The sequence below is a fragment of the Schistocerca gregaria genome, chromosome 5, assembly GCF_023897955.1.
Source record: "Schistocerca gregaria isolate iqSchGreg1 chromosome 5, iqSchGreg1.2, whole genome shotgun sequence".
Lineage (NCBI taxonomy): Eukaryota > Metazoa > Arthropoda > Insecta > Orthoptera > Acrididae > Schistocerca > Schistocerca gregaria.
In genome coordinates this window covers 367,097,100-367,121,123 of record NC_064924.1, presented here as the reverse complement: position 1 = coordinate 367,121,123, position 24,024 = coordinate 367,097,100, and the positions used below count along the sequence as shown (strand labels likewise).

Here is a 24,024-nt window from a genome sequence, read left to right as displayed (position 1 = left end):
GGTGAGAGAGTGAACAAATGATTTGTAAGATGCAAGAATGGAGAACTGACATAGGATCAGAATCTGCTGTTTATTGTAGTTAACCTCACTGCAAAAGGCCTAACGCTTAGAGCAAGCAATATGGGCAAGATGGAACGGGGGCACATGGCCGGGGGCATATGGCTGCTGTTGTGACAAGGCCTGTTGCTGCTGTAGCGATAACCGATGCTGTCCCATGTGATGCGAAGGTTGTACTGCTGCAATGGCTTCCCCATCATCCTGAATACTTGCAGTGTGACTGACAGGAGTTGATTGAGCAACTTCTGATACCTTCACCCATGCAGCAATCTGATTCCTGTAGCTCATTACACTTCAAAGGATTGTGCTATATTGAGCACATTTGTAAAGGTCAGATTCTCACACTAAAATGCTTTTTGGCAGACTTCCCTATCTGGGGCCAGACGAATAATAATATCATGCACCATGTGATCAGAATAAGATTCGTAATGGGTACTTGTGAAAAATTTATGATGATGGCTCAACTCATGTAATTTTACAGCCCAGGCTTTGTAAGACTGGTTTCGGCATTCCTGACAATGGTAAAATTCTACAAGTGTTGCAGTTTCATGCATTCTGTCACAGTAATAAGTTGAGAGAAGTTTGCACATTTCATCAAATGATAAGCTGGCTGGTTCTTCATCAAATGATAAGCTGGCTGGTTCTTGCAAAGATGCAAGTTGGAACAACAACTGATACACGTGCGATGAAAGCCAGAAAAGAAAGAAAGCCCTACACAGGTCTGCATCACACATGCAAAAAACATGGAAATGTTGGGATAACAGTGTCTTGTAGAAGTCCCAATCCTCAGCTGGTTTCATCATATGTTGGAAAATATGGTGGTTCCACCGACAGAAGAGTTACTTGCCATGAACATGCAGATGTCACTGGATTGAGAGCAGTGGTGAGAGTCTGCTGTTGTTCTGCAAAAGCTTGTTCGTGGACAAAGATACATTTGAGTACATCTTCCCTCGAGATGTATGTCAGGTGACTTAGCACAGATACTAACACACAGAAAAAATATAACCATCACTCATGACCAAGTTTGTTACAGGAAGAAGAAACACAATTTATGGAACACAGCACTACATAAAGCCAACATAAGATACGAAGAAGTATAGGCTGCACATGGCACTGAACACACTGAGTCTACAGCAGTAATATGGGTTATAGATTAGGCCAAGCACTTGTTTGAGATCACTTAAATAATGCTATTTCTTTGGTGGCTCACCAGAGTACACCAGGTCGCCAACCCACGTGGTCTATGTTAGTGGAACTGTGAACTGTATTGACACACGATCTCTGAAATGGATGCTATGTGAATGAAGGTACACCAGCATATTAGTGTGCTATACAGTAAAAGCTATTGTTTCAACACATTTCCACTCTGATTAACCTTAGCATAACAGACAAATAAAAACAGAAACTCCTATTACCTAACACATGCAAACAGGACAATATACTCTAATAGAAGGTGACATAAAAATGTGTCAGCTATTACAATAGTCTCCAATAGTTTCTTCAGACACTGAATTACAGCTGTAATCAACACATCCCTCAAAAAAGGAGATAAGAGTGATATCTCACGTAGGGATCGTAAGAATAAGATAAAATTTTTTGGGAATGTACATAACCATACAGATATTTATTTTCCCCTCACTCAATAAGAAAGAAAGTAGGTAATACTGACATCATGCACTGTACCGTGGGCCGTGAAATGTATATTTATATTAGATTTAGAAATCTGTCTTCAGCAAGTTCAACAGCACAATTCACTGTGGTTAATATTTAAATATTCTTACTTTATGATTTGCTTTACATGCATTCTTTTTCTTTCTGCGAATCACACTTCATTAGCTGCTTCAAAAAATAATAATTCTATGATGAGTCATTATGTTATTGCTGGTAGCAAAGAATATAAAATATATAAACTCTACCAACTTTTAGATGAAACCACTATTCCACTGAAGAGTATGTTCATTAGAATTCTTAAAACTAACATATTAGGCTTTAATATAATTCATAACACTGTAACATTACAATGTTTCATAAAATTAAGTCATTCTATTATGTGGCACCAATGGCTTTGCCACAGTGGTTAACACCGGTTCGCATCAGATCGCCAAGGTTAAGTGCTATTGGGCTGGGCTAGAAGTTGGATGGGTGACTATTCAGGTCTGTTGAACATTGTTGGCAAGCAGGATGCATTCAGCCCTTGTGAGGCTGATTGAGGAACTACTCCATTGAGAATTAGCAGCTCTGGTCACAAAAGCTGTCAAGAGTGGTGTGCTGACCATGTGCCCTGCCATATCTGCATCAAGTGAGGTCTACCAGCTGAGGCTGGCATGGTGGTCAGCCGGTACTGCTGGGCCTTCCGCGACCTGTTCAGATGGAGTTTTTTTATCATATGGCACTTACATAAAATGTTCATTTTTGAAGTATTTCCACATCCCAGAGAGTTTTTTTTCCCCTGGGATACATGTGATATGTTTCATACATGTAACATTAGGCAATGTATTATCCCAGAACTCGTTCAATGATGACTGATTACCCACACTGATCTAAATGACATATTAACAAATTGACCTTTTTCCCAACCAACTAGAGTCTTAAGAATAACCATGATGGGCAGGGATGACCCATGGCTGGAACTTATTTCAGTTATGCACAAATAAAGTACCATAACTAGTCACTGCTGAGTACATTTTTAAAATTCATTAGGTATTTTTCAGATAAACATGTCAGAGAATATTGCTGTAATTTTCATATGTGTAGTTCTCTAGCCACTACAAGAGTGAGCGTGTAACCAACAGTTAAATTTATATCATACAAATAAAGCAATACAAAAGATGTGATCAAAATATATCATCTCAAGAAGGAAATGTCGCTCCAAAATTAATTCTGAACTTAAACATGAATTCAATAGTGACTGGTTACAGTGGTTTAATTATGTATAAATTTTAGAACTAGATCCTCTCTTGTCTGCCTTGCTGCTCCTTGAAAAATTATTTTTTCTCACCATACTGATCAAAGACTAGTAGTTAGCCATCATGACAAGATAAATGGAAGTGGTGAGAAAACGACAGAAATGCAAATTATTATGATAGTTGTTACTGTAGTGATAATAAATCTTGATGCTTATACATTGCTCTCACTCTCTCTCTCTCTCTCTCTCTCTCTCTCTCTCTCTCTCTCTCTCTCTCTCTCTCTCTCTCTCTCTCTGTATCTGTGTGTGTGTGTGTGTGTGTGTGTGTATTTGCATAAACTGATTCCTATTACGTTTGTTATGCTAAACCTAAAAATATTTTTAATCAAAACTAGTTTTCTTGGCAAAGGAGGAGAGAAACAGAATTCTTACCATGTGCTGAACAGTTCCAGATATGCCTCCACAAGATTTACGCTGTTCAGCACTGTCCCCGCAGAGTATCAGAGTGCGCTGGGATCCACCACCACCAGAACACAGGAATGGTATCATAGATAGCTACAAAGTATTCTACAAGAATGTGCATTCTAGGCATGGTAAGTTCCAGTTTCCCAACACTGTTCTAACCATACGTTAAAAACTGAAATACATTTACCAGTAAATTATAAGCAACAAAATAAAGCAACTGAAAATATTTTCTCTGACAGAAATTTAGTGAAATGAGTAGTGAAAGTATAAACATTAAATATAAACAGGAAAGATATAAGACCTGTAAACATCAAAATATGAAATAGATATGTGGCCTTTAGTAGAAGCCAACTAAATGAAAAGAGGGTCAAATACATTTTCCCCATCAGTATATGGAGCAAACTAAAACACCAATAACAAAGCAGATCAGGATAGTGAGGATTATGCTCAGTGGCACTCATTACTGTCAGAGATTATGGGTATAATGTGAGAAAAGGGATTACATGATTAAGGGGGAGAAGTGCTAGACTTACAACATCAAATCCAACTACAATGTACATGTGTCAAATGAAGGTAAAGATAAAACTTAGACAAGTGGGAAAGGCATGTAAATCCAGCCAACTAGCTTAAACTGAATGAAAAAGCTGACTATCTCATAAAGTAAAGAAAGGTCTTCAATAAACTGTCTGCAAATCAACAAGAGACAGGAGGTTATACATCCTCTGAAATTCAGACATACATGACAAGAATATCTTGTCACCAATTTCTTTTGCGGCTTATGAGAGTATATTGAGTCTATAATTGCAGTTCCTTACTAGAACAGCAGGAAACAGTGATATCAGCAAAACAAATACTCATATACATGATAAATAGATATTTTTTTTTTTACTTTCATAGGTATCCACATATTTGCAAGTATGTAAATATACTTCAGAAGGAAATCAGTAAGTGAAAAACTAGGTAAGCATCATTTCTTCAGTATGTTTATCCCAATGCATTTATTTGCAACCATTTTAATTATTAATTGTGAAAAGCAAACATCCCTGTCACAGTGGTTAATAATGGAAGTAATAGCTTCACTTCTTGCCTAACCTATTCCTTTAATCATTCCACACCTTTAAAGCCTGCCTTTCATGCTGAGATCTGCAATACATGATGTAAATGGAGATTATAAGTAATTGGCACAAACTTTTAAACTGAACAGTAGTGGAGTAACAGACAACAAAGTGGGCAAGACATGCAAAAGGGATGAATTTGATAAGTGTGGTGGATCTATTGGATGGAGCATTATGCCTTATCTAAGAATATTTGTGGATTTCTGTCTGATTTCACAGTCTTCCCATAATATGGATGGTAGTAATCTGTGACAATTTCTGGAAAGCATATTACACAGTGCCCTACTGCAGACTGTTGACAATGGTACAAGCATATAGAATTGGTTGCCAGATACATGAGTGGCTTGGCTCAAAGACTTCTTAAGTGATAAACCCCTGAGTGTTGTTCTCAGTGGCGAGTGTTCATCAGAGATGAGTATTGCAACGGGTACCCCAGAGAAGCATGACAGACTGCTCTTATTCTCTATATACACTACGTGATCAAAGGAATCTGGACCTGGCTAAAAATGACTTACAACTTTGTGGCACCTCCATGGAATTCAATATGGTGTTGGCCCACCCTTAGCCTTGATGACAGCTTCCACTCTCACAAGAATATGTTCAATCAGGTGCTGGAAGGTTTCTTGGGGAATGGCAGCCCATTCTTCATGGAGTGCTACACTGAGGAAAGGTATCAATGTTGGTCGATGAAGCTTGGTATGAAGTCAGCTATCCAAAATATTCCAGAGGTGCTCTATGGGGTTCAGGTCAGGACTCTGTACAGGCCAGTCCATTACGGGGATGTTACTATTGTGTAACCACTCTGCCACAGGCCATGCATTATGAACAGGTGCTCGATCTTGTTGAAAGATGCAATCTCCATCCCTGAATTGCTCTTCCACAGTGGGAAGCAAGAAGGTCTTTAAAACATCAATGTAGGCCTATGCTGTGATAGTGCCACAGAACAATAAGGGGTGCAAGCCCCCTCCATGAAAAACATGACCATACCATAACACCACCACTTCCAAATTTTACTGTTGGTACTGCACACCCTGACAGATGATGTTCACCAGGCATTTGCCATATCCACACTCTGCCATTGGATTGGCACATTATGTACCATGATTTGTCACTCCACATAACATTTTTCCACTGTTCAGTTCTCCAATGTTTAAGCTCCTTACACTAAGCGAGGCATCGTTTTGCATTTACCGGCATGATGTGTGGCATATGAGCACCCACTCGACCATGAAATCCAAGTTTTCTCACTTCCTGCCTAACTGTCATAGTTCCTGAAGTGGATCCTGATGCAGTTTGGAATTCCTGTGTAATGGTCTGAATGGATGTCTGCCTATTACACATTACGACCCTCTTCAACTGTCGGCCGTCTCTGTCAGTCAACAGACAAGATCGACCTGCATGCTTTTGTGCTGTATGTGTTCCTTCACATTTCCACTTCACTATCACATCAGAAACAGTGGACCTAGGGATGTTTAGGAGTGTGGAAATCTCTTGTACAGACATATCACACAAGTGACACCCAATAATCTGAACACATTCGAAGTCCATGAGTTCCGCAGAGTGCTCCATTCTGCTCCCTCATAATATTTAATGACTACTGAGGTCACTGGTATGGAGTACCTGGCAGTAGGCACAATGCACCTAATATGAAAAACATATGTTTTTGGGGGTGTCCAGAGACTTTTGATCACATAGTGTATATAAATGATCTGACAGACAGGTTGAGTAGCAATCTGTGGCTGTTTGCTGATGATGCTGTAATGTATGGAAAGGTATTATCATTGAGTTACTGTTAGAGGATACAAGAGGAGGTAGACAAAATTTCTAGTTGTTATGATGAGTGATATCTTGCTCGAAATGCAGAAAAATGTAAGTTAATGCAGATAAGTATAGGAAAACAATCCCTTAATGTTTCCATACAGCATTAGACATGTGCTCATTGACACAGTCATGTCAATTAAATATTTTGGTGTAATGTTGCAGAGCAATATGAAATAGAGTAAGCACTTAAGGACAGTAGTAGGGAAGGCAAATGGTGGACTTTGGTTCATCAGGAGAGTTTTTGGGATGTGTAGCTCATCTAAAAGGAGACAAAATATAGGACACTAGTGCAACCCCTACTTTAGTATTGCTAGTGTGTGGGATCCCCACCAGGTCTGGTTAAAGAAAGGTATGTGGCTAGATTTGTTACCTATAAGTTTGATGAAACCACAATTATCGTAGAGATTCCTTATTAACTCAAATGGGAATTGCTGGATGAAAGATGATATTCTTTCACAAGGCACTATTGAGATAATTTAGAGAACTAGCATTTGAGGTTGATTGCAGAATGTTTTTACTGCCACCAACATATATTTTTTTTGTTAGGACCACAATGATATGAAAAATTAGGGCTTGTACAGAGGCATATAGATGGTCATTTCTCCCTGTCTCGATTTGTGAGTGGAACAGGAAAGGAAATGGCTAGTAGTGGAACAAGGTACCCTCACCAGTACCATATAGTGACTTGCAGAGTATGTATGTAAATGTAGATAGACATAATGTCTGCATACAAAGGATTCAAAATGTTTAGGGTAGCAAAACTTACAGAACAGTATTTTAACCTTCATTGTAGGAGAATGATTTGAATAAATCCTATACAGATAGATAAAAATCTAAGTCATTACGTACAGGAACTGAGATGGTGGTGCAACAGTCAGCAGGGAAAGATTTTCAAGTAGTGGTTTCCAGACACATATCAAGGAAATTTTTGACAGAAATCAATGATTGAACTGTACCACCACTGATCTCTCCCAAAAGTTTTCATCAAATTGACTGCAGTGTGGTACTAATGAAACATGGTTTGATCTTATGCTCCCAGGTTAAAATGATGTCTGATGCCAGAAATCCATTGGGGGATTGGGAGGGGTAGGTGTTACCACAGTTGTTCACAAGGAAATTACTCTCATGATGTTGAATTTCAGTAGGAATGTTCCTCTCGCAACTGCCCTGCATCCCAGCACCAGTTACTTGTACAGTGTTGGTGGAAATAACCTCTCTCTCTCTCTCTCTCTCTCTCTCTCTCTCTCTCTCTCTCTCTCTCTCTCTCTATCACTCTCTCCCTCCCTCCCTCCCTCCCTCCCCCCCTCCCCCACTCCCCCTCTCCCCCCCCCCTCTCTCTCTCTCTTTATCTGTTTTGCAACTTACATCATTTATGTTCTCATTTTGCTGTTGTCACTTGCTACAGAGAACCAGTTGTCTCTCCCTCTGTCATGCTCCTCATGGTGATTATTAAAATTACTTTATGTTGACTGTGGCTACAGTTAAAACTTTTCAGCCAAGCAGGATAAGGTACTTACAGAAATTTTGTTCATTCATTTCATTTCAGTGCAACGTATAATGTCTGATGAAATCTACCTGCATTCAATGAAGTTCTAAATTTGTATGCTGTGGCTCATCTTTACCTTGTTCTCTAAAACATATTACCATCTCTGGATTATGCTTAACTTGGACATTAGCATTCCCTCACTCTCCAAAAGCTTCTTCAATGAATCTTAGTTTAAATAAAAGCTTCATGAGTCTATTTTGCTGAGGTTGATCAGTAAATAGAACCAGAAATGCCAGAAATTTGGTGTGAACTTTTAATGCTGATAACTATAAAATTTGTCAAACTATAACTCCATTTCCACATCCATTTAGTTTCATAATATTGTGAATGTTGTATAAAATATAGTGTTTTCAGTTTCAGCATTTCTTTTTTATGTCAGGGTTCTTGACCATAAATCAATGATTTTTAGGTGGTTCTACAGATGTGGAGGTAAAGAAAACAACAAACTTAGAGACCAATCTCCACGGATTAGCAAAGTTCACAAATTACAGTATAAGAGTGTTGGCACTAACTTCTGCAGGAGAAGGCATTCGGTCAAACCCAATTCACTGCACAACAGAAGAAGATGGTAAATATACAGCTTGATTAATTACTAGTACGTAAGGAATGAAGAAACTACAACAAAAATACATTGAAAATTTCCATATATGATAAGATTATTGATAACAAAGAAGTGTGTTAGGGCCATTCCATAGGAATATGTCTTCATGTGTTCCAATATGTAAAGAAACTTAGTTTAGAAATTAGCATTAGAATGTAAACTGAACACCCCAGACTTCGCTGGCTGGATACATTTCTGGTGAATCCAGAATTCATGAGCTGGGGATTCATTCATTCAGATGTTTCATAGACCAAGTGAAGAAAGAGAACTGTCAGGAATGTGGACTGAGTCAAAGTATACACTAATATATGACAACAACATCATAGTAACTTAATATACAGAGTGCAGAAAAGCAATTTAACCAAAAGTGTAGGGTAGAAAGACAGCATCAAGCAAAGTAAGTTGAGTATATGAACTAGGGGTCGTAGTTGCATATTTTTGGTGCTACTTAAATATAATTTAAATCTAGTATATAGACATCTTTGCCCAAAATGAAAAGCAATTCACAGAAAATGTACACATAAACAAATGTTTGGACTAACTGTCATGATGAGATAAGAAAAACTTTAGCATGACATACAAGTGTACTGTACTTAGCTGACATACCATACGGTCCTTCTTTAGAAATAAAAACAGTCACATCTCTATGATTCATATTACAACATAACCTAAAGGTGAAAGTAAATGAAAAATGAGTATTCTCTAGTAGACAGGCTTGCCACAACTTAATCAACATGAATATGTCACAGCAAATGCTCAAACTGACTACGTTTTTCATACTGGCATAACTAATGCTGGGATTTGCATGTTCTCTGAAACACACCTAGAGTAGTCTGAATTACTTATGCTGCCATAAGCCTTGTTCCATCCACAACCCGTGTTGCATACATGCTGTCTTTCATGCTATCCTGGGGAAAAACTTCAGTGGTCCTAAGTCTGGCAAACATGGAGGCCCCCATGTCCAATCTATCTGTCAGCTAAGTTCCTTCTAGATGACCTCAGACAACAAATGCAAAATGTAGAGTTGTGCTGTCATGTTGGAACCAAAGGTTCTGCCCAATTCCAAGCAGTAAATCCTCCAGAAGTGCTGGCAATACTTGTTGCAAAAGCACAAGGTACTTGTGAGCATTCGACCATTGAGATAATATGTAGGGTCAATGACTGAGTCATTCAAAATTCCTGCCCACAAGTTTAGAATTGATTGCTCTTGATTATCATGGCTGTACACTGCATAAGGATTCTGTAGTGTCCAAATGCAGCTGTTGTATGAAGTGAAGATGCCTTCATGGGTAAATGGAGTCTCATTCCTAAACAACACATGTTCAGGGAAATGCAGCTCTCATGCAACACATTAAATGAAACAATCAACAAATTCCAGATGCCTAGGGAAGTTGTCCAGACCCACAGCTTATACCAGCAGAGATGTGACACTGGTCCACACCACATTCATGAGCAGTGCATCTGGTACTTGTCATCGTATCTTGCTCTTTGCAATGTATCACATCTTCATTTAACTCAACTGTACAAACAGTATGTCTCCTTCTTGCATCATGCTTATTTGCCCACAAAGATCCTGTCTCTCCCATGTGTCTATCAATTGACACAAAAGTAGTTTTTTGGAGACAGCCTGCAATATGGATAACATTCCTGGTAAATCCTATGAGCTGCCCTTGTTTTGCCATGAGCAGCACCTTAGGCCAAGTACATGTCACTTGGTTCATTTCATGTGAAACCATTTTTCGTGTTGTTGCTTCACAACACTCACTCACTGATACCTACTTTAGTTTAACTACACTGTACCTAAGGAGAATATGATGAATGGATAATTAAAACCAATATTCTGCATTGTACATTGATCCTTCATAGTGACAGTAAGTAGAGTGCAGTTTGTTTGCATCTGGCAAACACAAAAAAATAAAAAGAGTTTCAGACTTGAAGACCATCACATAGCTAGAGTGATGCATGTAGTGCAATAAATATACAACTGTGACCCCAATTTCCTATACACAAATTCCTTGACTAGAAACTGTCTTTCCGCCCTACAATTGTGATCGAATTGTTTTTCCACAAACTGTATGTAGCATGTTAACAATTAATTATCACTATACAGCTTACTGATACTCGTGCTTATACCAACTAAATGTAATTGAGTAAATTAGTAAAAAAGTTGCTACTTTGAAAAAAAATTGCTGACTCATCAGCTTCACTATATCACTGCTGATTCTCTAGTATTAGGCTTACATATGTATGATCACAATGGTATTTTTCCACAGAAATATTTTATATAAATTCTTAGTCCTATTTGCAGTAACTTATCGTAGTTTTACAACAAGCACTGCTGCTACTTCCCATTTAGCTAGCAGAACTTACAGATCACTGAATCTAGATACTCAGCTAATATGTAGAAAAAGTGGCTAGTGAAGTGTTGTTAATTTTCTTTTGAACTGGCAGTGATACTCAATTTCCTACTTTACATTTATAGGAACTCGTTAAACATTTTACCTCCAGAGAGCATATCTTCATTCTGAACCCTGGACAAGGACACAAAGTCTACATGAAAAGTACTTTTGTGTCTTGCATTGTGATTGTGTACATCACAGTTCAGCTGAAACTGATTTTTATTGTCAGCAACAAAAACTGTAACAGAATAAATGTACTAAGAAGTAAATGTAAGAACACTAAAATGCTTAAAAAGGTTTCTGCAACATGTATAGTTATATACTTTACACAACGTTCTTACTGCTCACTTTTGCTGAATAAACACTATATTTACTTTAGGTGCACTGCTCCAAAGGCAGTTCCTTAAGACAACAGAGAGTGATAATATGCAAAATAAGTTAACGCATTGAGAGATGATTCTAAGAGCACCAAGTGTAGTACATCACATTTTGCCAATTGTACATATCATCGAATATTGAGTAATACTCCTGACAAGTAGTAATTAAAAGTTACACTTTATTGTGAATAAGTTACTTTTAAAAAAAATCTGCAGTTAACTGAGTGCTGAGTTCCTGTTTCATGTGGAAGTAACTAATTTTTTATGTTCAACAAAAGACTGCTAAATCAGTAAGCTTTTGGCCATAGGGCCTTCTTCTAAAGTAGACAATACACACACATATTCATGCAAACACTACTCTCTCTCTCTCTCTCTCTCTCTCTCTCTCACACACACACACACACACACACACACACACACACACACACACACACACACACACACACAACACATATGTGACCACTGCCTATGGCTGTGAATATAGCCTTAGCAACAGCTGTGTGTGTGAGTTTGCATGAGCGTGTGTCTGGTTCAGAAGAAGGCCTTGCGGACGAAAGATTACTTGTTCAGCAGTCTTGGTGCTGAGCTTGTCTGCAGCTCAGCAGTTCCACGATACGGTGAGTAGCAAACTATCCTTTTCATAATATTGTCATTATTCCATCCTGAATCTCAATTGTTTAATTTTTTATACCATACATCTGAAGCACTAACCTGTAGGTCTAACTGTTGAGGCTCACAAATAACAAAAATTCTTGTAGTTGAAGTGTGGTAAATGACTTTGTTCTATTTTTAAGTGTGCAATCTTTGTTGAATAGTGTGTAAGTGCGGATGTTGCCATAGGGTTGTCAGACAGGGAGTGGTATGTGCAGAATTCCATCGGGGCAATTGTGGTGGGAAACTGAAGGGGAACTCAAGAAGGGTCTCTCATGGAACAGTAGGCACTGTCAAGAGAAGCACTGAACAGGAAGTGAAGGTTTGTGCCCTTCAGGCTCAATTAGATTATGTGAAATTTGAACTAGATAGGAGGAAGGGGGAAAGACTGTGGTAACTGGGTAAAAGTAACAAGTAGTGGGCAAAAGCAGAACAGCTCTTCACCTTCTTAAATTACACCTGAGCTTACAATGTATAAAAAGTTTGAACTTGTTACCTGAAGTAGGTGAAAAAGAGCCTCATCCTACTGTAGGTCACAGTAGGGTGAAGCAGACTTCTAGCGAACAAACAAAGTATAGTTCAGTAACAAAGATTACAAAGAAGGGAGTCTTGTGTTAAGTAGTAGCCATGGCAGGTGGTACAGGACAAGTTAGACAAAGGGCACCAAATCACCCAAGTATTGTGAAGTCAAGTGCTAGCCTTAGATGGCTGACACAGGATTAGGAAATGTGTGCAACGATTTTGATTAAGAGCATCAGGTGATCATAGTAGGTGGTGCAGGAATCAGCCTGACTAAAGAGAGAAATTACAGCATTAGGGGTGACCTGGATGGAATACGAGTAGCAAATTCAAATAGAAATGTGAGTTCTTTGCCTCAAAACCACATGATTTCTACAGCTGTAGGATCAAAAAGTTGCCCCAATGTTTGCAGACTCTTGTAAAGAGTGAAGGAGAATATATTGTTGATGACTAAACTCAAACAATGGAAACTCTAGGTAAGAATATCAACAATGTAGGAAAAGACAGATTTCTACTTACCATAAAGAAGACATGTCAAGTTGCAGACAGTTGCAATTAAAAGGTACTCACATATAGCTTTTGGCAACAGCTTTTGTCAGTAAAAGCAACATACCGTACACACAAACACACAAGCAAGCACACCTCACGCATACATGTCTGTCAACTCCAGCATGTCCACATTCTGTGATGCTGGAGTTGGTGGTCACATTTGTGTGAGGTGTGCTTGCTTTTTTGTTCTTGTGGATGGTGCATGTGCATCTCATTTACAGATGAAGGCTGTGGCCAAAAGCTACGTGTGAGTGTCTATTAATTGTGCCTGTCTGCAACTTGACATGTCTTCTTTATGGCAAGTAGCAATCTGTCTTTTCCTGCATTATTGTTATTGATGACTAAAGTCTCTGTCATTTATATGTTGTGGTTATTAAGCTTCAGGAAAAATACTGCTGACTTATGCACCAACTCAATATTACTAATTGAAAAGCAAAAGCGTTGAGTCATCAACAGGCAGACACAAAAAAAGAAAGGAAGACCTGCTATTTTTCAGAGTATTCCTTTTTTGAGGTAGAGAACACACACATATGTGGGTATTCACACACACACACACACAAAACCTATGCCAGGGATTACACTGCAAGCTTGGAAGTTTTCTTTCTTTTGAGTGTGCCTGTCAATTACTCAAAGCTTCTGCTTTTTGATGAGTGGTTTCTTTACTCCTAAAGTACTTACATTATACCAGAAATTTCCTACAAAATTTGCTAAATATTCATAGTTTTGCCAAGCTGTATCAGTTTGTTCTGATTTTGCAGTTTTCACTGTATCTATATTTATTCTGCAGTTCTGGCTTCCATATGTATTTACCCTTTAAAAATGTGGTAATATCTGGCACAGAATGAATCCTTCTTTGTCAGACTGGATACTTCTGGTATTTAGTCATGCAAGTAAGTTCTTACCAGAAGCATTCAGATGCAAACCATTCTGTGTATGCCATGCCCTGCATAAGGATGCAACATGACAAGCACACCCATGGTATGAATGTCCCTACATCATAGCAATGTTACAAATGCTGCATTAACATTTACCAAAGTGTGCTTCATCCAGGGTTATCATTCTGTTTCCAGAGTGACACAGTCTATACACTAAGGCAAAGAGCATTTTCAGAAATGTGCTGAAGCTCATCTTCAATTGAATAATTAATGTTATGGCCCAATTTTTGCCTGTACATCCTACTATTACTAGTTGATCTTTTTTCTGAGATACTTCCTTATACAGTTAAAACTGCAGGTGGCATTGCTATTCCCTACACTTGTCTTAAAATACTAGGTGCCTAGTGGAGTTCTGCACTAGTTCTGACACTCATTTGACTAATAACCCTTGGTCTTCTTAAGACTTCTCTTCCCAGGCCTAACTTGTAAGTTATGCCTTGTGCTATTAAACAGCTTCTGAGCATCTTGTGTTGTCTGTTTTTGTCCAATATCTTCAAAGCACTGAAGCTATTGGAAATAGCTATTCTCTTGCTATGACTTGAAACATCTTCTGAATCTTTTAAGTGATTTTGAATGACTGACTATAATCCAGTCTTCTGATATAGCCCTGAAAATACTTCTGCAAACTGTAGCACCCTATTGTGCTAACACTTCTTGTATTATTGCCAGATCAGCTGGAAGTTTTAAGATAAGCTGTCCACATCTGCAGAAGTGGCGACCATTATTCCTCAAGTAGGTTGTACCACAACATTCCACACAAAAAAACCAACTGTCATTTCTGATGATGCTGTGGCAGATTTGTACTTGTCCAATTTGGTGGTGAATTTTTACTGCAAGGTATTCGGTTAAAGATCTTTCTTGAGTGAAAGGCAAGTATTAACTGATGTTTTTATGGTTTGAAAAAAAAAGAAACAACTGAAATGTGAACTATACAGCAGCAATTATGTTATGAATTAAGCTGAAACACTGCACACGATGAAATTCACATAATAGAAATTAAAGAAAATCATTCATTCAAGAAAATAAAAATTATTTAGGCAAGATTACAGTAAAATGACTTATAAGTGTAGTTTATTTAATTTAATGTGTTGTTCAATGAAGTTTATTATATAGATGATTGAAAACTTTTATTATTACATAAATAAAGGCAAGGTTAATTTACAGTAGCTACACAAATGAGATAGTAATAATTTGCCATTGCATTCACTAACGAGTTCTGTGAACACTGAAGCGATGCAAAATGAGAATAATTACACAAAAACACTAACAGGGCTACCTTTGTAAACCTAGAACTTGGCTTTTTATGACTAGGTTGGTGCCATATATTTCCTCGATTTAACCTGTAATCTCTACTAGGAACAGGTATGCTAATTTTGACATAGCTGTAAATGCACAAAAAAAATCTGTAGTTATAAAACTGTAAACAACTCGGTCTAAGCTATTAATTTACCTGATTTGAACATCAGTTCAACAATCACCATTACCTAAATTCTCTAACATATTCTCTCTGAAAAATTTTCATTCATGAACTGCTATGCCAAAATAAACATATTTAGAAATTCCGTAATTGCTACCTTTCATTCAATAATTTTCTTTAACTGAATAATTACCACAACTTCTTGCTGCCATATTGAACACATGTGGATTGAGTGTGAGGAATATCAGAGTTGTTTTCATGTGGGATGCTGCATTATAATCAACATCAACAGCAATGCAGTGAATGCAACTATAACTACGTGACAACAGAAAAAACAGCTGATTTTGAAACTATGACTTCATTTAACAGGTGCACAAGGAAAGTTATCACCATTATAAGCTGTTGTCTGAAGAAATAATGTTAAATCTAGTTGCAGAATTAGACTGCTGTCAAGCCTACTAGACAGTGAAAAGATCCAGTAGACATTGCAAGTCTGATAACTTATATCTATATATCTCAAATAGCTGTACTGTTTTGAATATTGTGGAAAACAATGTGCCATCATTGAATTTCTCACTGCAGAGAAAGAAACTGTGGGGAATATTCACAAATACAGCAGTCAGGGAGACCATACACACCTGTCATACCCAATGTGTTGCAGCAAGCTGATGTTGTCATTTCATTAAAGGATGCAATTCGTGGGAGACATTCTGAGGACGATAAGGAAGAGATTCACACAGTTAAGCACTGGCTCCATCTTGAGGTCAAGGATCGGTACTGGCAGGGCATATGCACCCTTGTTTTACGCTGGAGGAAGGCCATAGAACAGGTTGGAGATTACGTGGAAAGATAGGGCATGTAGATAAAACACCATTCTTTGGTATGTGTAATTCTTATTATGTTCAATAAAGAATTTTTGAAGAAAAAAATGCAGTGCATTACATTCTGGGCAACCCTCGTACATTAGAATCTTACACAGACTCCATCAAGTCTAATCTCTATAAATGTATGGTAATTTACAATGATGGTTCAAAAATTATTCTGTCGTACATTATTGCTGGCTATTCACCAACATTTCAACAAATAAAACTGTACCTTAGTGCTTACTCACAATGAGCCTGAGACTAAATGCTGGGTGATGTCTGATGTTGACGATTGTATCATAGAGGATTCTGGAGCATTAAAGGATGGTACAAAAGTGTAATGTTTTTTGTTGATACGAGCATGCTCATACATTAACAGACACAGCCCTGATGACAGTGTAATGCAAAAAGAATGATCTGTGTGTGGTGTACTTGTATTGTGTTGTACAAAATTGTCTTTTAAACAGATACTGGCTTTTTTTTTTTTTTTTCACAGATCACCTTACATTCTTTTAAACGGTAAAAATGTTAACAAGTTTCTCAGACAGCTACTGCAAAAGATTGCAAGTAAAAATACAATGTTATAAGTAAGGTTACAATATTCACAATGCATAAATAAATATGAGCGTTCGAAGATGAGGTGAACATAAGATGAATGACCTCTCAAAAATGTGTGTTCTGAGGCAAAATTTGTTGGCATGGCATTTTGGGGAAGGGGTGCATATTATTGCATTACCTCATAAATATTAACATCAGGGACATTATAGTTTCGACTTTATGCGCTAGGAACACTGCATCTGTATCACATGATGAGGTGGCCCACCTTTCAGGTCTGTGCATCACCAAAGGGTAACCTTGACTGACTTAAACTAATTGATGAGCTCAGTTAGGCATTTGTTGCCCTTAGAAGCATCTCTCACCATGTTGATCTAAAGACAAAGGTGTTGGCTATTCTTGCCTCCCTGTTGTCTTATGAAAATACATACAGTGAACGAATGTGTTGGCTTATTTTGCATTTTTCAGCCCCTGTTGACTTATGGAATTATCTTCTGGGGCAGTGCACCTATAGCAAATAAGTATTTATTCAGCAGAAACAAGCAGTAAGAACATTAAGCAAAGTATATAACCACACATTTCGCAGAGGCCTTTTTATGGAGTCTGGAATCCTTACACTCACTTCATATTGGCTTTTATTACCAACAATAAAGATCAGTTCCAGCTGAACTGAGATTTACACACTTTAATTTACAACACAAAAATAGTTTTCATGTAGACTTTGCCTCCTTAACAGAGGATTCAGAGTACTGTTGTGCACTCTAGAGGAAAGGTATTGAAAAAGGTCCCATCTGACATAAAAAGCTGGGAATCTCAACCAGATCAAAATAAAATTTAAAATTTACCTCATTAGTCACACCTACAAATTATTTAAATATCAAGATTAAAGGACTGAAAAATTATTTTAGCTGCATGGCAAATAGCACTGTTCACAGTAAAGCTGCATGACAGTTAATAGTTCTAGTGTTGCCATGCAGTGTCACTAGTCACTGTGATGCCACTATCCAGAAGGCACTTGTCATCAGGAGTGCCCTCTGATAAAATGACAACAGAATGCAGCACATAAAATGGCTCAGGGCTGGTCTGAATCAACTGTGATGCATCAGCGGAATGTGCAACTTTCAGTTTGGCTGAGGTGTTTGTTTTGTGACCTTTGTTATAGGCAGAATTTTGATATAGCAAGGAATGGATTTTTCTGTGTATTGTGGACAACAGCTTTTACTATTCATGAGGAGCATCCTGTACATATCTCTCGTTGGGAATAAAAAGTTAAGTGCCTGCATCGGTTGTCTGTAAAGATTGGCTTTTATGAAAGTGATTGCAATCTGTGACTCATGAACCATGAACAGTTTTTAATTAGGTGAGATGGAGTGTTTTTCAACCAATGAATACTTACAACTACTAACAAAAAATGTGTAGTATTATCTGGAGATGATGACAGCTAAATTACAGGCCATACAAGCCTCGTGAATATAACAGGAGCACCTCCCATGCCATCCATGTCTACTCCAGCATTTGATGAATAAATGAAGAGTGGTATATCTACCACTAACAACTGCAGTTATGTGTTACAGTTTGCCAAATATCCAACTCAGAAAGAGAAAAGATGATGATCTTGTCAGGAAATATCTGAACTATATCACCTAATACAGATGTTGGAATCATTCATGAATCAGCATAACTTGAGTTTTCTAGGATATTTCCTTTATTACAAGATCATTTTTTGACAATTGCAGCCATTTTTGCAGCCAGAGTAGAATTTTGGAAGCAAAAAAAGGGACCAAATCACTCTCATGGAGTGCTGAGCTACATGCATTAAGTAGGAACTGCAATTTGAAATTTTTTGAATGATAAGCTAGATGGGATCTATAATCAGAGACATCATGGTGTGGCATATGCCCCACTCACAACTGAAAACCACATATTGAGGAAATCAGATCCCCTCCCCCCTCCCCCCTCCCTCCTCACAAAGTAATGGGAGTAGCTCAAGCCCAGAAAACTGCCTCCACAGCCCAAAGAAACATCATCACAGCACATTCTCCAGCCTGGTTGTGTGGCATGACACACGATCTACAGGGGGGCCCTCAACCACTCCACAGTCCACATGACTCCATAAAACAGTATACCAGCGGTGACAGGTCACATTGGCAGCAGCTCCGTTGTGTTGTTGTTGTGGTCTTCAGTCCTGAGACTGGTTTGAAGCAGCTCTCCATGCTACTCTATCCTGTGCAAGCTTCTTCATCTCCCAGTACCTACTGCAGCCTACATCGCTTCTGGATCTGCTTAGTGTATTCAACTCGATGTCTCAGAACATGTCCTACCAACCGATCCCTTCTTCTCGTCAAGTTGCGCCACAAGCTCTTCTTCTCCCCAATTCTATTCAGTACCTCCTCATCAGTTATGGGATCTACCCATCTAATTTTCAGCATTCTTCTATAGCACCACATTTCGAAAGCTTCCATTCTCATCTTGTCTAAACTAACATGGCTACACTCCATACAAATACTTTCAGAAACGGCTTCCTGACATTTACATCTATAATCGATGTTAACAAATTTTTCTTCTTGAGAAATGCTTTCCTTGGCATTGCCAGTCTACATTTTATATCCTCTCTATTTCGATCATCATCAGTTATTTTGCTCCCCAAATAGCAAAACTCCTTTACTACTTTAAGTGTCTCATTTCCTAATCTAATTTCCTCAGCATCACCCAAATTAATTTGACTACATTCCATTATCCTCATTTTGCTTTTGTTGATGTTCATCTTATACCCTCCTTTCAAGACACTGTCCATTCCGTTCAACTGCTCTTCCAAGTCCTTTGCCGTCTCTGACAGAATTACAATGTCATCGGCGAACCTCAAAGTTTTTATTTCTTCTCCATGGATTTTAATACCTACTCTGAATTTTTCTTTTGTTTCCTTTACTGCTTACTCAATATACAGATTGAATAGCATTGGGGATAGGCTACAACCCTGTCTCACTCCCTTCCCAACCACTGCTTCCCTTTGATACCCTTCGACTCATAACTGCCATCTGCTTTCTGTACAAATTGTAAATAGCCTTTTTGCTCCCTGTATTTCACCCCTGCCACCTTCAGAATTTGAAAGAGAGTATTCCAATCAACATTGTCAAAAGCTTTCTCTAAGTCTACAAATGCTAGAAACGTAGGTTTGTCTTTCCTTAATCTTTCTTCTAAGATAAGGCGTAAGGTCAGTATTGCCTCACGTGTTCCAACATTCCTACAGAACTGAAACTGATCTTTCCCAAGGTTGGCTTCTACCAGTTTTTCCATTCATCTGTAAAGAATTTGTGTTAGTATTTTGCAGCTGTGTCTTATTAAACTGATAGTTTGGTAATTTTCACATCTGTCAACATCTGCTTTCTTTGGGATTGGAATTATTATATTCTTCTCGAAGTCTGAGGGTATTTTGCCTGTCCCATACATCTTGCTCACCACATGGTAGAGTTTTGTCATGACTGGATCTCCCAAGGCCATCAGTAGTTCTAATGGAACGTTGTCTACTCATGGGGCCTTGTTTCAACTCAGGTCTTTCAGTGCTCTGTCAAACTCTTCACACAGTATTGTATCTCCCATTTCATCTTCATCTACATCCTCTTCCATTTCCATAATAATGTCCTCAAGTACATCGCCCTTGTATAGACCCTCTATATACTCCTTCCACCTTTCTGCTTTCCCTTCTTTGCTTAGAACTGGGTTTCCATCTGAGCTCTTGATATTCATACAAGTGGTTCTCTTTTCTCCAAACGTCTCTTTAATTTTCCTGTAGGCAGTATCTATCTTACCCATAATGAGATAAGCCTCTACATCCTTACATTTGTCCTCTAGCCATCCCTGCTTAGCCATTTTGCACTTCCTGTCGATCTCATTTTTGAGGCATTTTCATTCCTTTTTGCCTGCTTCATTTACTGCATTTTTATATTTTCTCCTTTCATCAATTAAATTCAATATTTCTTCTGTTACCCAAGGATTTTTACTAGCCCTCTTCTTTTTACCTACTTGACCCTCTGCTGCCTTCACTACTTCATCCCTCAAAGCTACTCATTCTTCTTCTAGTGTATTTCTTTCCCCCATTCCTGTCAATTGTTCCCTTATGCAGTCCCTGAAACTCTGTACAACCTTTGGTTTAGAATGTTTATCCAGGTCCCATCTCCTAAAATTCCCACCTTTTTGCAGTTTCTTCAGTTTTAATCTACAGTTCATAACCAATAGATTGTGGTCAGAGTCCATATCTGCCCCTGGAAATGTCTTACAATTTAAAACCTGGTTCCTAAATCTCTGTCTCACCATTATATAATCTATCTGATACCTTTTAGCATCTCCAGGGTTCTTCCATGTATACAGCCTTCTCTCATGATTCTTGAACCAAGTGTTAGCTATGATTAAGTTATGCTCTGTGCAAAATTCTACCAGGTGGCTTCCTCTTTCATTTCTTAGCCCCAATTCATATTCACCTACTATGTTTCCTTCTCTCCCTTTTCCTACTCTCGAATTCCAGTCACCGTTGTCTGTTAAATTTTCATCTCCCTTCACTACCTGAATGATTTCTTTTATCTCATCATACATTTCATCAATTTCTTTGTCATCTGCAGAGCTAGTTGGCATATAAACTTGTACTACTGTAGTAGGCATGGGCTTCGTGTCTATCTTGGCCACAATAATCCGTTACCTGGCTATAAATATTATTTACTTTTCCATATAAGCAGTGCTCACTTTCACTGGCAGGGAACACATCACAGATGTGGCAAAAAGGGACATTTGTGAGAGATGTATTGGCAGTTAAGCTGTAAATAACTCCAACCTGCAGAAGTGAACCAAGTGACTGATTAATCTATGAAACTTCAGACTTCTCAGAATGCTACCCAGAAAATGTGCTTAGATGAGTTCATTGACAAAAAGTTACTCTTGGACACTGCTGCTTCTGTGTCCTTGCTAAACTATTTTCCTCACATAAGTTTAGGGTTGCTCCCTCTGCAGGCACTTGAGACAAATCTTTGGGCCTATGGATGTCATCATGTGCCTTTACTGGGAATGTTTTCAGTTCCACTTACTTACATCCAAGTCACTGATACAGGAAATTTTCTAGTGGTAGTTGACCCCAAACAATGTTTAAAGACTCTCTGTAATTAACAACCGAATTCGGAGCTCATGTTCTGATGTTGCCATTCATCGATTTACTAAAAGTCCTTAATGTAAGTTTAACTTTTAAAAACACTGCAGATGAGTAGATTGGAACACACTGACAATGTACATCATAGAGAACCAAAATCATTGAATAGTAATACACAACTAAATCTATTTTCAAGTAGATATTGATCTCCATGAAACCTATTTCAATTCTGGCTGGTTTTACTTTGTGATGTAACATAACAACCAGACAAAACTTTGGAATGTTCTATTTATTCTTTCCATTTGCACCAGAATGTATAAAAATTTGTACACTGGACGTTTTCCACTGGTAAACTTTGACAAAGACTGCTGAAGTTACTGGTGAAATTACATCCAAATTCTACAAAAAATGGAAACTCCCTTTACATAAACTGACCCACTATTAAACATGTTTTCTCAGTATAAAACTCTATTAGTTACATTTTGTTAACAATTACTTTGGAAAAAGCTAATTTACTTTTTTATTATGTAATGATTTTTATTACTAACATTTGATATGAATCTTGATCTAGTAATGAATATTATACATCTAACAATTTGTAAACGAAATTTCAGGAACTGATACCAAAGTAATTTTCTGTGAAAGTAGATTTAGGTAAAATTATGATAATTCACAAACTGGAAACAAGCCTATTTGTGTGTAAAGGTAGTTATAATCCTATATTCAAGTGCAATCAAGAACAGTCATATCTGCACTCATCTATGATATATCTGCTCTGTACATAACCGTGAGAGCAAATTCATTTATATTTTCATGGCTTTTGTGTGTGTGTGTGTGTGTGTGTGTGTGTGTGTGTGTGTGTGTGTGTGTGTGTGTGTGTGTATGTAAAGTACCATTTGGCTCATCATGATCGATTCCTTTTCTCATTGCCCTTTTGTGTTTCACTTGTCTCAGGTCTCCAGCACTGTCTTTGCAGCCTTGGAAACAATCTTAGCCCTAGAAGGCACCTCACCCCTCTTGAGTTCTGATAGTGGGACAGCATTTAGATCTTTTGACTTCAAACAGTTTTATGCTCATAAATAAGATTCAACACCTTCATACTGTGCCTTTCTACCCAGTCTTCAACAGGCATCTGGAACACTTTATCCATTTAGTCACACCTTCAACACCTATCTCCATTAGAAAATGATGTAAAATGCCACACTTAATTCCCTCCATAGTTTCCTACCAACTTAAAGTGATGCCCCAATTGAAGACCACAACCCTGTGGAAAGGTTGCCTGCTCATCCTCACCACACTCTCTTCAATATTCTGTTCCCATAGCTGGTGGACATTGTCTCCAAGGCCAATCACTTTCAAGTAGGCACTACAATCCGATACCACTCAGTCTGGATCCACATGAAGATACCTGTCTGTCAAGGGTCTACCTATGCCCAACAAACCTCTGCAGTTTAATCAAAATCAACTTCATCTTTGCAAGCTTGGTCAGCAGCCACTGGCTTCTTTGTTCTAGGTGGACTCTTAGTCCCATGAAGATTTATGCATTTTGCATCAAGGCTCATCCTGCCTCAGCTTCCCACAGTGACACCCATTGACACTAATTTGCCACCTTTCCCGGTGGCAGCCCTCTCTGACCACACAATACATGTGTCTACTCTCACAGAAGTCACTGTTTGGGCGAGGAGGGGGAATATGCTGGCATCATCCATTGTCACTATGAGAACCAAGCAGCTGGCACAACTTTACTGTTGACTGCTGTGACATCACTATCCAGAAGGCACTTGCCATCAGGCATGAAAACTGGCCCAGCATACATCTGAGTCAGTTGTGATGTGATCTGTGGATTGTGCAGCAAGTATGCTTTCCTGAGGAGAGTCCTCTTATATTTCTTGTTGTAAATAACGTGGGTATCACCTTCATTGTTGCGAGTGAACACAGCCTTTAAAAAAGTAATAAATAAGCCTTATTGTAAGTAGTTATTTTCTACACAAAATTCCAGTGAAATCATGTAAATTGTTAGCTAAAACAGCTGCTGCTTAATATAGGTGAGGAAGCAGCATCTTTTTTCCATATAGTATCTTTTTTGCTAATTTATGTGGTTAAATTTAGCTGGCATAA

The 24,024-nt window shown here is 38.2% G+C and overlaps 1 protein-coding gene across 1 annotated transcript in view; it reads left to right on the top strand.

Annotated features, from left to right (window-relative positions):
- The window catches only part of LOC126271931 (Down syndrome cell adhesion molecule-like protein Dscam2), a 1,166,847-nt gene that overhangs the window by 1,000,712 nt on the left and 142,111 nt on the right, over nucleotides 1–24,024 (top strand). Inside the window, exons 19-20 of the mRNA XM_049974347.1 lie at nucleotides 3,409–3,555; nucleotides 8,319–8,477. Of these exons, the coding sequence (XP_049830304.1) occupies nucleotides 3,409–3,555; nucleotides 8,319–8,477 (306 nt within the window). The remainder of the gene's footprint in view (nucleotides 1–3,408; nucleotides 3,556–8,318; nucleotides 8,478–24,024) is intronic.